This window comes from Temnothorax nylanderi, unplaced genomic scaffold (genome assembly GCF_030848795.1).
Source record: "Temnothorax nylanderi isolate EJ_2023f unplaced genomic scaffold, tnyl_v1.0 TNYL_tig0064_pilon, whole genome shotgun sequence".
Lineage (NCBI taxonomy): Eukaryota > Metazoa > Arthropoda > Insecta > Hymenoptera > Formicidae > Temnothorax > Temnothorax nylanderi.
In genome coordinates this window covers 697553-714199 of record NW_027249126.1, presented here as the reverse complement: position 1 = coordinate 714199, position 16647 = coordinate 697553, and the positions used below count along the sequence as shown (strand labels likewise).

The window sequence follows — 16647 nt, the reverse complement described above, 5'->3', positions numbered from 1 at the left end:
TTGTTTTAAAATATATTTCTCAAGACATTTCAGCAAAAAGACTAGCAACAAAAAAAACAATATAATTATATCATGCAGGAGGAAAATCAACTATTGCAATTAATGTGGAAAAGATATATGCTCCTTTTATTCATACACATTATTTTTCAAACAATTGCGCAATGCACTAAGGAATTTTGTATTCTTACTTACAACGAAACATTTATCTTTATCTTATTAACAGAAACGTCTTGGTAAATATTTCAAAGATATTGATCTCTAATTATGGGATACCTTTGTGCTTTCAATTTTGTCATAAAGTTTCAGAACCAAGAGCACCCGCCGATTGATAATGTCAAGGGTTAGCGGATCCTTATGACTGTACTGGCGCACCTGCTTGATGCGTGTGTCCCTTAAGCCCTGCAAAATTTTTCCCAGAAAAAAAGACAGATGTATTTTAGGTGAACCTTTTCTGCGACGGCATCGTTATAAGCGGCCACTGCTTTCAATACGCGCTCTTCGATATCCTTAATCGATTTCGGTTTCTCTCTAACTTCTTGACAGTATCCACGATTGCATTTTACCTGCATTCATCAGACAATCTTTTTTGTATACATTTTAACATCACAGCTCTTTCATAGAGTTACTTCGTAAAAAAAAATCTAAATTGCACTTGGATATAGCTTGTAAAAGATACATCCTAATTGCATTCTATAATATTTCGCCAACCGATTATTCGTTATTATATTGCTCAATGATATCGCAGGTGTGCTTCAGAAATTGAAATCATTTTCTTATTAAATTACTCATGCAGATCTTAAGCACATAAAACTGATAAAAATAAGCTTGTACGTTTTAAAATGAGACAGCGCTACGTGGATTAAAGATCAAAACATTAGACTCGGTAAACTCCACAGTCTTGTTTGCGCCTTCTCTACAGTACTCCTTCTAAAACTTGAATATGTATTTATCACAATTTAAATTTGCTCTATGCTCTTTTCAATCAGTTTTCTCTCTCCTTTTTCTATACAAGTTAGTTCCAGATCAAACGTGGGATGTTGTGTCGCAGTTTCCAACTTCCAACAGCTAAATGCAAAATCTATTGTTTAGCACAACTGAATAAAAGAGCTTTATAAACGTCAAGAGCGTGAGAAAGTGCAGCCAGAACAAGGATCCGTCGAGCTCGAGCGAATTGAACTGATGGCTCAACAAGCCCAGCACGTCTGTCACGACGCGATTCCCGGTGACGCTGTCCGTCGCTGCGCATCTCTGCAAGTAGTCTCATCGTCAGGTTGCTTCAGGTTACATAATGCGCGTTCCGCGGAATCGCGCTGTCGAGCGAACGATCGCTCGGCGAGGGACGCTTGGGTGTCACGCGGCGCGTCACGCTCAATATTTACCTGCGGCACAACGAGCACGGTCCGCGCGCCGCGATGCAACAGCCTTTGCTCGCATCGCATCTGAACGAGCGCGGCGCCGCTCGCGCAACGTAGCCGATTGAACGAGTTCCTGAGGCAGCCGGCGTTCCTCGCCAACAGCCGGACACCCGCCAGGGACGCCATTTTTCACCCACGATGAACGAACGAGGAACAACGTCGGCGACGAGTCGGACTCTGATCCGAGATGGTTTCTACCGCTGTTGCGAGACTTGACGAGGTTCTCTCTCGTTCTCTTCGCTGCGGACGACCCGCGGGTTACGAAGAATATGAAGAGAAAATTTACAGCACGTGCTGACATCTACTCTCGGGACGGCTTTATCTTATCAGCCGAAGAGGCGACTGGCGACAAAAATAATATTCGTTTTTGTCCAATTTTTATTTCTATACACTATCAGGCGTGAGAGGCTGCAGCGCTATAATATTTTTGGATGCAAATATTAAAAATATATAAAAATATAATATTAAAAAAAGAGAGAATTATAATATAAATATAAGATATATGTAATAATTTATAAAATTGTATCTTAAGAAAAGAAGTTTAAAAAGAAGTTATATAATTTATTTAAGTATAAATAGAATTATGACTATGTATATTATACTTATGTATCTATTTCTAAAAAAGGCATATTTAATTTATATAAATAATATGTAATTTATATTAAAAATCAAACTTGTAAACGATGCTTAATCTTTTAACGTACTTCAAACGCACCGAAGAATAATGGATCATTAAAAAATATACTCTATAATACACTATTTATACCAATTTTATTACTATTATATTGTTTATTAATTAATCAGGATGATTTTGGCCAAATGCCAATATTAACTTAGTCGATAATAAGTTTTATTGCTATTTTACTAGCACAAACAAAATGTTCGGAAGATTGGACTACAGAGACAACAAAGTAATAACTTTTTCATTTTAAATATATCTTTAATATGGCAATGTCATGTTCATTAAAAATGTATACGAGATGGGCTGATTGCGCTAACGCGTGAAAAAGTATTTATTTTAAAATGTAAATACATGCAATATACATAAATGCCTTGCAGATATAAATTTCTGTACTTCCTCCGTACAAAAATCGTTTGTTGCGCAGAAGAAAATATAACAACTGTGATCGTAAATTTCGTATTCCGCAGCAATGCTCTCGCTCGTCTCCCTGGTACCCTTTGCCTTCAAGATTTCCGAGTATTAAATCTCCAGTATGTAGGACGCCGCAGCCAGGATGTGTCTCGCTTGTGGAAATTTGTCTTGTTCTGTAAAATAATGAGATGTTGTCGCGGCACTTAAAGCCCATTCGACGTAATCCAGATCTTGCGTTATCTTATTTTGACTCAGCTGCTTGCTCAGCATTCTGTGACAATATAGAGCAAAGCTACATTTATCGTCCTACTTGCGGTGGAGGACATCCGTCCATAATACAGAGATTATACAGAGTCAACTCGTGAAGCCTCTCAAGGGCGCTCTTGGCGCATTGATCTCCTTCTATAAGGTTGGTATTCAGAGAGATCATATGCTTGATATTCATAATGGCCATAAGAACAGGCTCGAGTCTAACGTCTTCTGTAAACTTGACGTACAAGCCTTCCGCTTGCTTAAAGAAATGTTCAGCTTCCTCGATCAAACCTTCAACCGCATAAATTATGCCCAGTTCATTATTGACGCTTAGAGCTAATAAAATGCCTTCGGGCGTCAGTTTGCTGTCTCCCAACAAATCGATGCACTTTCTGAAATATTCCGTCGCGAGTCCTTTGTCTCTCAAGTCAGCCTGTAATATACCTATGTTAAAATGAGTTATCGCAGCCACGACGGTGCAGAAGGGCTCTTTGCAGTGGGCGAGCGCTTCCAGGATCTCCATTAGAATTCCTACAGCTTTTTTCTTTTTCTCGTAAATATTATTAAGGCACCTCAGCTCGGGTTTCTCCAACAATTTCTGAATCTCCTGGTACTTTTCCTTCACCCCTGAATGATCGATTCTATCCAAGCATTCCATTTCTGTCGTCAAGGTATGCTTCAGTTTTAATATATCCCTTGCTCTTTCCTGTTCAGCACTTTATCTCTTTAATGATTACATATTAAGTTAAATCTGTTGAGACATCCAGAATCCTGAGGACTGGCTATTAGCAGCTTAGAATCACATGACATACAGTCAGCATCTCCTAAGAGAAATATGGATATATAATCACTCGCCCTCGCCAGTAGATATAAACGTTTTTATATATAAAAAAAAACAGTGAATCACATCTAACCTTATCAAATTATTCGTATCTCTGTCGTATTATTGGTCGAAGTTGCCGGAAATGTCTGGGCGAATCGATTTGTCTTTGGCCTTCAATCGGACTTGGAATTCGCCGTCGAGCACGTCGAGAGTGTCGACAAAGCTTTCTCTCTGCTGCGGAATGCGGATGACTCATGACCCGCGGCCCCGCCCGCCGCGGTTACGAAGAATATAGGCTGCGGTCCATTTGATGCTACAATGCTTCGAAGCATTCTTCTTCTCCTTTCTTTCGATGAAGAAAGAAGAAGAAAAAGAACGCTTCGAAGCATTATGTAACATCAAATGGACCGCAGCTATAAACTATAAAAGAGAAAATTTACAGCACGTGCTGATATCTACTCTCGGAACGGCTCTACCTTATCAGTCGAAGAGGCGACTGGTAGCGATGCGACATGCGACATGCAACAGAAATAATATTCGTTTTTGTCTAATTTTTTATTTCTAAATCTATCAGGCGTGAGAGGCTGCGCTATAATATTTTTGCGTGCAAATAATGAAAAATATATAAAAATATAATATTTAAAAAAGACAGAATTATAATATAAATATAAAAGATATGTAATAATTTATAAAATTGTATCTTAGGAAAAGAAGTTTAAAAAAAAGTTATATAAATTTATTCAAGTATAAATAGAATTATGAATATGTATTATACTTTTGTATCCACTTCTAAAAAAGGCATATTTAATTTATATAAATAATATATGTATAATTTATATTAAAAATCAAACTTGTAAACGATGCACACTTCATCTCTTAACGTACTTCAAACGTACCGAAGAATAATGGATGATTAAAAAAGATACTCTATAATATACTATTCATATACCTATTTTATTACTATTATAATTGTTTATTAATTAATCAGGATGATTTTGACCAAATGCCAATATTAACTTAGTCGATAATAAGTCTTATATTACTATTTTATTAGCACAGAGACAGAATGTTCATTTTTCGTATCTTAACAAAAGGAAATTGAAAGGAAGATCGGTCTACAGAGACAACAAAATAGTAACTTTTTCATCTTAAATATATCTTTAATATGGCAATACGAGGAGATGGGCTGATTGGTAACGCATGAAAAAGTATTCATTTTAAAATTTAAATACATGCAATATACATAAATGCCTTGCAGATATAAATTTCCGTACTTCCTCCGTACAAAGATCGTTTGTTGCGCAGAAGAAAACATAACAAAATATTATTTTACATTTTCACGAAAGTGTAAAGTGAAAAAGAGAGAGAAGTAACATTACTGTTGATTTATTTGTTGCTGTTTCAATCTATCTAACGTGAGCGGTAGCAATGTGACGAATTCTTTGGATAATTTTATAAATTCGTACTTCTCCAACTTCTCTTGCTTCTCAGGATGCTTGTTATAGTAATTAACGACGAAGCTGTAAGCGTCGACGCTATTCTGCATGTTTTCTATCTTTTGCTGCACGTCAGAAGTTATGATCTTGTTGTACAATCTTCCTACGTGGAAATAAGTGTACAACGCTGGATACAGCAAGTCGTCCGAGAAGGATTCGACTCCGCTCTCGGACTTTTTCATCTCCAGAGAATTCAAGTACGACTGATAATGCTTTATGCTGCTTCTCGCCAAACGCTCGATCTTCGCTATCACCTGCGCGGTCGGCTTTTCGTTGGACGCTTGCAGACGATCGATCTTCAAGTCCAGAATCTCCGAATACGTTTCCGCCAGCTCGATCCAGATTTCCCTACAGATAACACGGTAAAACCGCGGGCACAATCCCTCGATCACTTCCTCTAGAATGTCTATCCGCCGTTTGTGCATCCTCGCCTGCCTGTCCTCGTTGTCTTCGAAAAACGCCAGGAACTTGTACGCTTGAGAGAGGTCTTGAGCAATCCAGGCGTAATCCGACGCGTGATTCTCAAATGTATAATATTCCTTCGCCTTATCCAACCATTTCCGAATGTTCAAGAACACCGGCCTGGCGTCGTTGAAGTCCAACAAGTACATATCCGTGATTTCATTGGTGATCGACGCCAATTCCGGTTCCAGGTCTACAAATCTCGGGTCCTCCATGATTTCGGTTTGAGGATATTTGCCGACTTGATCGGAAACCTTCGCGGGCTTCGAATCCTGATCCTCCTGCTCGGCCTTCTTCAATAATCTCTCCTTGGACGTTCCCAGGAGACCGATGCCGTACTTGGCCCAGCACCTAGCGACATTCGCCGATCTGTGATCGTAATTTTCGTATTCCGCGGCGATGCTCTCGCTCGTCTGCCTGGTACCCTTTGCCGTCAAGATTTCCGAGTATTTCTCCAGTATGTAGGACGCCGCGGCCAGATGATGTCTCGCCTGCGGAAATTTGTCTTGTTCTATAAAATACTGAGATATTGTCGCGGCATTTAGAGCCCAGTCGACGTAATCCAGATCTTGCGTTATCTTATTTTGACTCAGCTGCTTGCTCAGCGTTCTGTGACAATACAGAGCGAAGCTACATTTATCGTCTAGCTCGCGGCAGACCTGCGCCAAATAATACAGAGTCAACGTGTGAAGCTTCTCAAGGATGCTCTTGGCGCATAGATCCCCTTCTATCTCCTCGATCCCCATAATGGTCACCATATGAACAGGCTCGAGTCCGTCTTCCGTAAACTTGACGTACAAGCCTTCCGCTTGCTTCAAGAAATCTTTAGCTTCCTCGTACGAACCCCGTTGCGCATAAATCAGGCCCAGTTGATTATTGGCGCTTATAGCCGGTAAAATGCCTTCGGGCGTCAGTTTGCTGTCTTCCAACAAATCGATGCACTTTCTGAAATATTCCGTGGCGAGTCCGGTGTCTTCCAAGTCAGCCTGTAATATACCTATGTTCAAATGAGTTATCGCAGCCGCGACGGTGCAGAGGGGCTCCTTGCAGTGCGTGAGCGCTTCCAGGATCTCCATTAGAATTCCTACAGCTTTGTTCTTTCTCTCGTAAATCTTATTAGGGCACCTCGTCTCGCGTTCCCTCAACAATTTCTGAACCTCCTGGTACTTTTCCTTCACCCACGATCCTGGATGATCGATTCTCTCCAAGCATTCCATTTCTGTCGTCAAAGTATGCCTCAGTTTTATATATCCCTCGCTTTCCTGTTCGGCACTTGAGATCTCTTTAATAATTACAGATTAAATTAAATCTGTCGGGATATCCAGAATCCTGCGGACTGGCTATTAGCAGCTTAGAATCACACGACATGCGGTCAGCATCTCCTAAGAAAAAAATATATATAATCACTCGCCCTCGCCAGTAGATATAAACGTTCTTATATATATTAAAAAAACAGTGAATCATATCTAACCTTATCAAATTATTCATATCCCTGTCGTATTATTGGTCGAAATTGCCGGAGTCCCCCGGCCCCGAGTCGATTTGTGTTCGGCCGTTCGGCCTAAAAATTCAGTCGGACTCGGAAATCTCGGAATTCGCCGTCAAGCATGTCGAGAGTGTCGAGAGTGTCGTGGTCGAGACCCCGGAGATCGCAATATATCGATCGCCAATAACGATATCTCTCTCCGCGTAGTGACATTCGTCCCGCGTGGCGTGGCGACCATGCGTCTCCGCCGTCCCCGCCCCCGCCCCGCTTTCCCCTCGCGAGTCGCAGCTGATCGCTGATCGTTCCGCCGTCGGTTCGCGGACAGTGTTTATCTGTCGCGGGAGTATATTGCTCTTAGTCCCTTCCCCCTCGCCGCGGTCGGCGTTTTCGTGGCCGTTCCTCAAAGAGAATTGCGCGCGCGCGCGCGCGCGACGTCGCGTCGTGGTCGTCGCCGCTGCCGCTGTCATCGTCGTCCGCCGTCCGCCGTCCGCTGTCCGCGTCCCGTCAGTGTCAGTGCCATATGTACCTCGCGCGGCGTGCACGGCGGTCGAGATGTGGGTGAAGCCGCAGGAGGTGCTGCTCGCCAACGCGTTCTGGTAAAGTCCTACACGCGAGATCCTCGTTATTCACGACCCGACCAATTGTCCACCGATCGCCAACGCGAATCCAACAACTCCGGCGGCCGCTCCGAAAGGATTGTCAGATTGCGGTTTGCGCGAGGTCGACGCGAGGCTGTCGCGCGCGGAATGTTTACATCCGCGTCTAAAGACAGCTGACGGGAGGTTCCGCTGGAGGTGTCGGGTGGTCGGCCTTTATCGCGCCGCGATTCGGCAACGTCAATTTCTTGACATCGTGCTTCGACAGCGGGATCAGCGGGATAACGTTATCGGTTACCAGCGTTAACGTCACTAACGCGATAAAAATTACCGTTTTTAACGCGGAAACCACGTACGTTAGATAACGTGCGCGAAACGCCCGAACGCGTAGAGATGCGTATACGAAAGTTCCCGTTCGCCGTTCACCGGGAGCGTCTGGTCGGATTCGATAAGCGGCGATCGGCGATGTCGAAATCAGTGACACGATAAGCGAGGATAGTTTGACGCTAATTTGGCGCGCTCTCAATATACGTTGCTAATAATGGCTGACAGTAGCGATAAATGTTAACGAAGAGAGGAAGAAGTAATTCAGTGATAACAGTTAATACCTGTGCTGAAACATCTTTCAGGATCTTTTATCTAGATATATTCAAATTAAGCAAGAATTGTTTTTTCATTTTTAATTTTATTTGTTGTATCTTTTATTTATTTAATTTTTAATTTTCGATATTATTTTAGATGTCTGTTACGCATTTGTTAGAGATCTGTTTTAATTTCATCCTAAAATTGTTTATTTCCAAAGATTCTATTTTCTTTCTAAATAGGAGGTTTATATAGTATATATATATAATTCTATTGTTCATTTTATAATATAGGATTACTGAGCAGGCAACTGTGTATTTCGTTTTGCAACGTCGCAAAGGACATGGGAAAACGAAAGGTCTCACCTCCATCCTGGTGGGCACGTTGGACAGTGTTTTCGACACTAAACCACCACCCTTTAGAATTCTTCATCAGACACCGTCGTCGGAAGTTTATTGGGGTATTGGATTATGATTCAAATTTAAGACGTTACTCTAGTGTAAGATATAAAGAACTTAAGATATCTGAAGGAGAGGAAAAGAAAAGTAGATAGAAGATAATTCTTGTCTACAGATATGCAGATTTAATTAATAAAATTGGGTAATTTATGCAATTATTCCATATTAATTTTCTTACTCATATTACGCATTTAAGAAGATGTAAAGCCAAGGGCAATGAATATATATATATGCGAGTATTGTCTTAGTGACGTGATAGTAGCACAGTAACTGATAACAGTGCGCATTAGCACAAACAGTCAGCTATGTACTCAGCGAATGTTGAGGGAACAAGTTCGATGCTTCGACCTACATTTAGTTTTATAATTATGTAATTACAATCTGAAAAAATTATAAGGCATATTAAATTTTGTCTGAATTAAATCTTTGAAGTAGAATATGAATCTCTAATATCTTCTTACATTCAAAACTTTCAGAAGTGGCATGTTCCTTGACCCGCGAGGAGATTTTGCAGGATTGGGAATGGCTCCACTCAAATTTAATGACTACGCTCACGTCGTTCGACACGGAGGAGGAGATAACGGAATTTGTTTGCTGCAAAATTCAATCTATAATAGCAAACAACATTCCAGATTCCCAGTTTGCAGAGGGTAGAGTCATTAATCGTTAATTAAATTGTAAGAACGATATTGTGCGAATGCATAAATTAAGTATTAATATTGTTTACAGAAGAGGACCCAGAGTCTTTTAAAACTGTGTCTTTTAAATTCCACCAATTGTTCAATATACCTAAAGAGGACAAATTGGTCAATTATTATTCATGCAGGTCTTTATATTTCAAATATATAAAGATTACATAAAAATATAATATTTAATACTTTATTTGGAAGATAGATCATGAGATGGCTATATTTTTCCTTTTAGTTACTGGAAATCACGATTACCTAGACAAGGATGGCTCTACTTATCTGTAAATCACATGTGCTTTTATGCTTACATACTGGCGAGAGAAACGAAGCTGACTGTAAGATGGACAGACATTACGGAATTGAGCAAAACTAATTCCCTTATAGTTCCAGATAGTATACGCGTTGTAACACGTGACAATAAAGAGGTATATGTTAATGTGCATGCATACATTTCTACGTATTGCTATCGATACATGTTGTGATACATTCCATATGGCAATCAATCAATTCTCAACATCTAATTTTTTTCTTTTGTGTTGCAGCATTATTTTTCTATGTTTTTACATAAATCAGAAACGTATTCGTTAATGGAACAACTGACCAATATTGCTATGAAAAGGTACTAGCTTACTAAAATATAGCATATAAAAAGCATTTGAACAAAAATTATCTTTGCATTTCATGTATTAATTTATCATAAGTTAATTGAATTATTTGCCTTTTCCTTAGACTCATTGATGAAAAAAGTGGATTTAATGAGGATAGAGACTTACTGAATAAATTAAGGTATTGATACATGGTTACATTACTTTTTAGAAACTTGTGCAAAAATTAATATTGAATCGCTTCTTAATTTAGCAAAAATGTGCCTAAGAAGCCATCTTTCTTGAAGAGGGATCTGGATGCACGTGCACATTCGGAAACGTACAGGCTTCAATTTAGGTTGCCGGGAGCAGAGAAATTAGATGGTAGCATCGATGCCACTTTATGGACTCCATATAACAAAAGATATGTCTGGGGGAAGATATATTTATCTCAAAATTATCTTTGTTTTGAAAGTAGGGTAAATATCTTTCTAAGACGAATAAGCTTTAAATGTGAATTGATTATAAAATTGACTTGTTACTTGTATCTGTCTAGGTAAGAAGACAGGTCAGTTTAGTTATACCTCTGAGGGAAGTGACACTCGTTGAATCGGCGGAAAATCAGTCCAGCACGGGAGCGGATAAGTCGATATTAATTACAACGGCGCGTTCGTCCTTTCTATTCGCTCAGATACACGATAGAGATTTCGTGGTGCAGAAAATTTCCGAGCTCTTAGCAAAGTCTAAACTTAATTATACGTATGTGTTTGCGTTACATTTTCTAATCGATATAAAATATAGACGCAACAATGCAAATTGTAATCCTTTTGTAGAACTAGAGAAAACGTATGTTTGCCAAATTCCTCGAGCAGTAACATCAGCAATTGCGAGGAAGCGAAACCTACAGAACAGTGGAAACCACAACCGCCATTGATGATACTTTTCAAGGCTCCACTGACTCCCGAAGCCGCATTAAAGCAAGAAGCTAAAGAGAAACAATGGGAGCTTCATTTCGCGGAATATGGAAGAGGAATTACGATGTATAGGACTACAGAAACTACGAAGCTTATTATTCAAGGAATACCACAATCCCTCAGAGGGGAAATTTGGCTCACCTTTTCTGGTAATATATAAATGATACAGTATATTTCACAAATAATACTGAGTTTTAATACGTAGGATAAATTGTTTTATTACAGGTGCCTTAAATGAGAAGGCAATGAATCCAGATTTATACAAATCATTGGTCGAACAATCCCTTGGTAAATCGTGTCAAGCAAATGAAGAGATCGAAAGGGATTTGCATAGATCATTACCGGAACATCCAGCTTTCCAATCGGACACTGGAATCAACGCGCTTCGAAGGGTGCTATCTGCCTATGCATGGCGAAATCCTCAGATCGGCAAGTCTAATATTTTTCTATTTGTATTTAATGTAACAATTTGAAATTCCTACGAGCTGAATCTTTTAATTAATTATAACAGACAGAATTTTTTCTATTATTTAATTTTGTTGAATATTAATTTATTAAGAGCTGACGATTTTAAGTGTATTAAAACATAAAACATTAATATTCGTTTAAAAATAATTAATTAAATTATACTGCTATTTAGCAGTATTGCGTTAATACGAATTAAGAACTTTTTTATAAATGTTCTATGTTCCTTTCAGGTTATTGTCAGGCAATGAATATAGTAGCTTCAGTTCTGCTGATTTACTGTTCTGAGGAGTCAGCGTTCTGGCAGTTATGCAATGTTTGCGAATCATTACTGCCGGATTACTACGATCGGAGAGTAGTCGGTGCTCTCGTTGACCAAGGTCTTTTAGAGGAACTGGCAGCCGAGCATTTGCCAGTTCTACACGCCAAGTTACAGGAGCTTGGCTTAATTAAAGTTATCTCATTATCTTGGTTTTTAACTATATTCTTGAGCGTCATGCCAACGAGTAGCGCTGTAAATATTATGGATTGTTTCTTCTATGATGGAGCAAAAGTTATTTTTCAGGTAATAAGCTAAGCATAGTAAGGATAGTTTTAAATATATTTTTTAAATTAATGAGATTTTTCAATGAAAATATATAATTGTTAAATCCTAATAGATTATTGTACAGAAAGCTCTTATTGCGAATAAATTTAATTTGTTTTATTTTATTATTTTAAATTCATTAAATTTTGAAATATAATCAAATTATTTCGTTGTATATAATGTATATAATAAATACAAAGATATTTAAAATAAATAGATCTTTTTGCTTTATCAGATAGCATTGACTGTGTTGGAATGGAATCAAGACAAGTTACTCAACTGTCGCGATGACGGAGAAGCTATGCAACTGTTAACAGATTATCTTGGTGGTGTTTATAACGATGAAGGCCCGATATTTCCTAGACCAGTTGATAGTGCATCACCTAGTAAGGTAAGAATGTACATGTATTCTAATTATCTTATGTATCTCTGACCTAATCTTCGATTCTAATAAAGCTAAAATATATTTACTGTAGAGTATATCTGTCCAAACATTAATTTATGAAGCATACTCGAGATATGGATCTTTAACAATTGGTGGGATAGAAAGATTGCGCCTGAAGCATAGACTGAGGGTAGTTCAAAGCCTCGAAGATGGAATTGAGAAGAACGTAATCAGAAGCGTTATTGTTGATAAATACATGAAAATGGAAGAGTTGCAGGTAATTTAAAATGATTTTACATAGACAATGAGATATGATTATAAGTATTTTAATTATGCTATATATATATAGGAATTGTTAAGTTTAGTGAGAGAAGAGTTAATGAGCCAACGAAAATCTGAACCCGACCGCTACGATCCGACCCAACCGCCGTATGAAGCGTACAAAGTAGATTTTGATTTATTCAGAATATTATTTGGTGGTTTGTCTCCGTGGGGAAAATGCACTCAAGCTGAATCTCTTGCTGCGCGATTATTCCGTGTAAGTTTAGTCTTAGTAAATAAATTAATCCTAGTTTAATTAATTGTAGCATTTAAGCATTGTAAACTTCTGCATAATAAAATTAAATTTTTTTTAAATTATGTTATGCGATAATTGATTACAAGCAGTACGAAAATAATATCTTATGGTTACTTTATTTTAAAAATATTCTTTTAGTTGATGGACCGTAATCGTGACGGTTTGCTAAACTTTCGGGAACTAGTGCAGGCTATAGGGATGACAGCAACAGCTGATTTGACGCAGAGATTAAAGCTATTGTACACGTTGCATTTACCGCCACTTCTTATGCCCACCGACTTTGAATCGCCAACACATTCAGCAGGTAGTTATTCAACAATATATACATGAAAACCATATATATGTATATGTATAAAATATGTTAATTTATATGAGATACGTTAAATTTATAAATTGGTTAGATGGAGCCGAAGTGGCAGCGGAAGCTACGGATTTTTTCGACAGCATGGAACAGAGCGTAGCTTCCTTGGAAATGCCGATTAGCCTGGCAGAAGAGCCGACCGTAGGCACTTTATCAAGATCCACGAGCTTGAATAGCCAACCAGGTGACCAATCGTGGGAAGTTCAGAGTATGGGTAGCTTGCGTTCGATGATAGCGTCAAAAGACAGTCCATTGGATCTTAAAACCGTGCCAAAAATGTCTCAAGGACACTTTATAGCATTGTGGAAAACTCTTTACGACATGTTTCCTGCTCAACCCGAAGAACAAGAAACATATCATTGCATCGCTTCCATAGGTAACTACATTGTTGTATATATTGTATATACATATATTCAGAAATTTTATATTGTAATGTTTAATTATAATTACATAAAACAATGCAAAAACCGTAGGTACCCTTCTGCTCCAATTGGGGGACGTTGGCAAGAAATTCTATGTAGAGAGAGAAGAATCTGAAGATAGCTTGCTTCTAGCTGCTTCTGCAGCTCAACAGGCTTCTTCGGTTATCGAAAGGGTATTTTTACTTGCACTGGCAATCGATGCTCTTTATTGTAGTAGGAAATTTATTAACTCGATACTCCTTTCTTTCTCAGTCACCCGACCGTAATGGAAATCCATCGAGCATAGCGTCGTCCGCTGATCCTGATTGGGCGATAACTGTCGAGCAGTTTTTAGCATCTGTTTTGACTGGTCAAGCAATCGTAGACTTCTTCAGTAAACGAACCGACCTCATGGAAGCTATGACAACGTTGAAAAATCGTAGATTTAATCGGGTTCATTCTTTATCAGATACACCTGCCCTGAACGGATGACATACGGTAATTAACGTGTGAGAGAATAGTACATCTATTTTTATGCATGATTGGCTTAGATAAATTGACGAAGGAGAAAACAGAATTACTTAAAAAGAATCTATATATTATTATCAGAGAATGCAAATTTTAATTTGGAGAGAAGCACATTTGCATGAATGACAATACGTGCAATATAATAGTTATAAACACACACACACACACACAATACAAGTTTATTTATAAAATACCAAGAAGTATAATCGCGTCAAGATTTGTATAATTATTATTTTCTAAATTTTTGTTATACTCTTTTGCGAATGAAATAATACATTCTGCGTTGTTTGATTTGATAATTTCTCTTTTACAGATAAATAGATTCAATTTCAAATCATTGTATTCCAAATCATTATATTAATTATAAATATAATTATTTTTAAAATATATCTGTTAACAATAGTATAATTCTATCATTAGTTTTTAAAAATTTCTTTAATAAGGCAAATGTCGGCCTACCTTATCAACCATCGCAAATGTATAATAGCGCATTAATAGTAAATACTCAGGGTAAAAATCTGAAAAAATTATTCTATTACTTTAAAAATTATCCATGTATAAGTAACATGAATTTTCGAACATCTAATACTGACACGACGTATTTTTAAGGAGAAACGTCTAAGAAAATGACATTATCCAGATTTATTTGGAAATGTCAAACTATTTTTGTTTTCTGCAGATATATCAAACGGTTGCGAAAAATGCAACATGTATGGTAAGAAATATTGGCTGTACGTCAACAGCTATTTACGTGTAGGTTTATTTTATTCTCTAATTTTGCTTTACATTAAACATTATTATAATACAAATGTCACATATTCTTCAGGTATCATTTTCTTAGCTATTATAAAAGGCAAGTTAAAATATTAAATACATAATTGGAAATTAAAGAAATTACTTGTACCTAGAAATTTTCAACAAAACATGGTAAGGACAAAATTCTTGATTGACGTCATATTATTAATCTTTTTTTATATCGATGGCAAATTCTAAACCAAGATAATACTCGAGCAAAAGTATACCATGTTATCTTGAACAGAAGTAATAGGACAAAACATTTTTGTGATTTGTTTGGCCGTGATACCAGATTCAGAATTTACCCCAATTTCTTTAAGCAAACAGAAGCATATGTATAAGAAATCACCTTATTTATAAATAACATACGTAAATGATGCAAAAGCTAATCTGTGTATTCTAACGAGATGTAACGCAATTTTGATATGCAGTATTATTTGATTACTGATCATTGCCTTCCAATTATACAAGTTTCTTATTAGCCGATTCATTCATAAAGAGTTCCAGTAAGCATTGGGATTTGATTTTCCAGTAAATAAGTTATAGGGATAACTCATTGTGATTTTTAGAATTTTGAATTCTTCCTAAATCAAAACTGTATCTTGGTTCATTCAATTTCAAAAATTCTTAATCATGGTACGAAATAAGTTGATAATAAAAATCCTTAAACGATAATAACGATAGCAAATTACATAGTACACACGACATTGCCTAAAAGTATCAAACCATTTATTTTCTTCAAAGATCTACTATTCGTAATCGACAGTAAAACGCCGATTAACTTCTTCCTATACTAGATAAGAATAGATTTTAATGTAAGAGATACCCAGAGCTTTTTCTTGATCGATTAAAATTTATTAAGAACAGTCAGTCCCAATTGTACATGGCACAACATGGTCACACTTTAGTGATAGTTTTTATTTTTATATAACTGAAGAGAGTATTCACACGAACATAATTTTAGCGTAATTTGCGAAGCGGTACTATGGCATCTGATATGTACGGAGAAGTCTTATTATATCAATGTATTATACGTGTATATAAAGAATATTTCATACTTGTAATTGTATGTATAAAATACATAATAAATGTCATATATGAAATCCGCGCGTGAGCAATAATTAATCCCAAATGCTACGAATAATTATAATATTGTATAAAGTTGCCTATAAATATTTTAACTCGTACTCCGATTCTCGAAGAGTTTATAATTTATTTAGAATTAATAATTATCCGTAAAAAAACATCTATTACTTTTGAAAAAGAGGGTATATATGTAATGAATAATTCAAAAACTTCCGTTTTCAGATTGTCAAGTAATAATTATATGATTTTAATATATTAAATCTAATTTATATTGATTATATTTCTTTACGACTACAAGAGAGTGTCTATTTTTTATAAAATAGTATTTTTCTCATACCTTTGATGTCAATTTTAATAATAATGAACAAATTCCTTCTACAAAATTATTAATCAGTTTGTAATTAAAATTTAATTAGCCGTCTTTCAAGATATTCGAGAAAAATTGTCACAATCGTTAAAATAAATATTTCGATGAGAAGGAGTGAGAGTTGGGATATGCCATTCATTACATCGCGAATAGAATTATTAGGAAAGTATATTTGAAAAGAGCAAG

At 37.0% G+C, this 16647-nt stretch overlaps 3 protein-coding genes across 4 annotated transcripts; 1 reads left to right on the top strand and 2 right to left on the bottom strand.

The window, feature by feature from the left end:
• Positions 1–99: 99 nt before the first annotated feature.
• Nd-acp (NADH dehydrogenase (ubiquinone) acyl carrier protein) lies at positions 100–1693 on the bottom strand. The gene is given in 3 exon segments (XM_071708118.1): positions 100–402; positions 405–563; positions 1380–1693. Coding segments are annotated over 3 exon segments (465 nt in total). The 5' UTR covers positions 1542–1693; the 3' UTR covers positions 100–258.
• Positions 1694–2167: 474 nt separating this feature from the next.
• LOC139773583 (KIF-binding protein-like) lies at positions 2168–7170 on the bottom strand. 2 transcript variants are annotated; one of them, XM_071708117.1, is made up of 4 exons: positions 7013–7170; positions 3675–6923; positions 3333–3584; positions 2168–3193 (listed from the first exon to the last, which is right to left on the bottom strand). In XM_071708117.1, exon 2 carries the CDS (start codon positions 6756–6758, stop codon positions 4959–4961), a length of 1800 nt encoding a protein of 599 aa, XP_071564218.1. In that variant the 5' UTR covers positions 6759–6923; positions 7013–7170; the 3' UTR covers positions 2168–3193; positions 3333–3584; positions 3675–4958. The 2 variants fall into 2 exon arrangements, with proteins under 2 accessions (XP_071564218.1, XP_071564217.1); XM_071708116.1 differs by having other exon boundaries at positions 2168–3584.
• A 150-nt stretch (positions 7171–7320) lies between these two features.
• On the top strand, positions 7321–16111 carry Tbc1d8-9 (TBC1 domain family member 8/9). The gene is made up of 19 exons (XM_071708115.1): positions 7321–7623; positions 8499–8665; positions 9140–9313; positions 9393–9489; positions 9588–9777; positions 9895–9971; positions 10082–10138; positions 10211–10415; positions 10493–10695; positions 10770–11059; positions 11136–11339; positions 11609–11940; positions 12197–12352; positions 12438–12623; positions 12696–12884; positions 13062–13227; positions 13325–13660; positions 13758–13879; positions 13959–16111. Exons 1-19 carry the CDS (start codon positions 7580–7582, stop codon positions 14175–14177), a joined length of 3414 nt encoding a protein of 1137 aa, XP_071564216.1. The 5' UTR covers positions 7321–7579; the 3' UTR covers positions 14178–16111.
• The last annotated feature ends 536 nt before the right edge of the window (positions 16112–16647 follow it).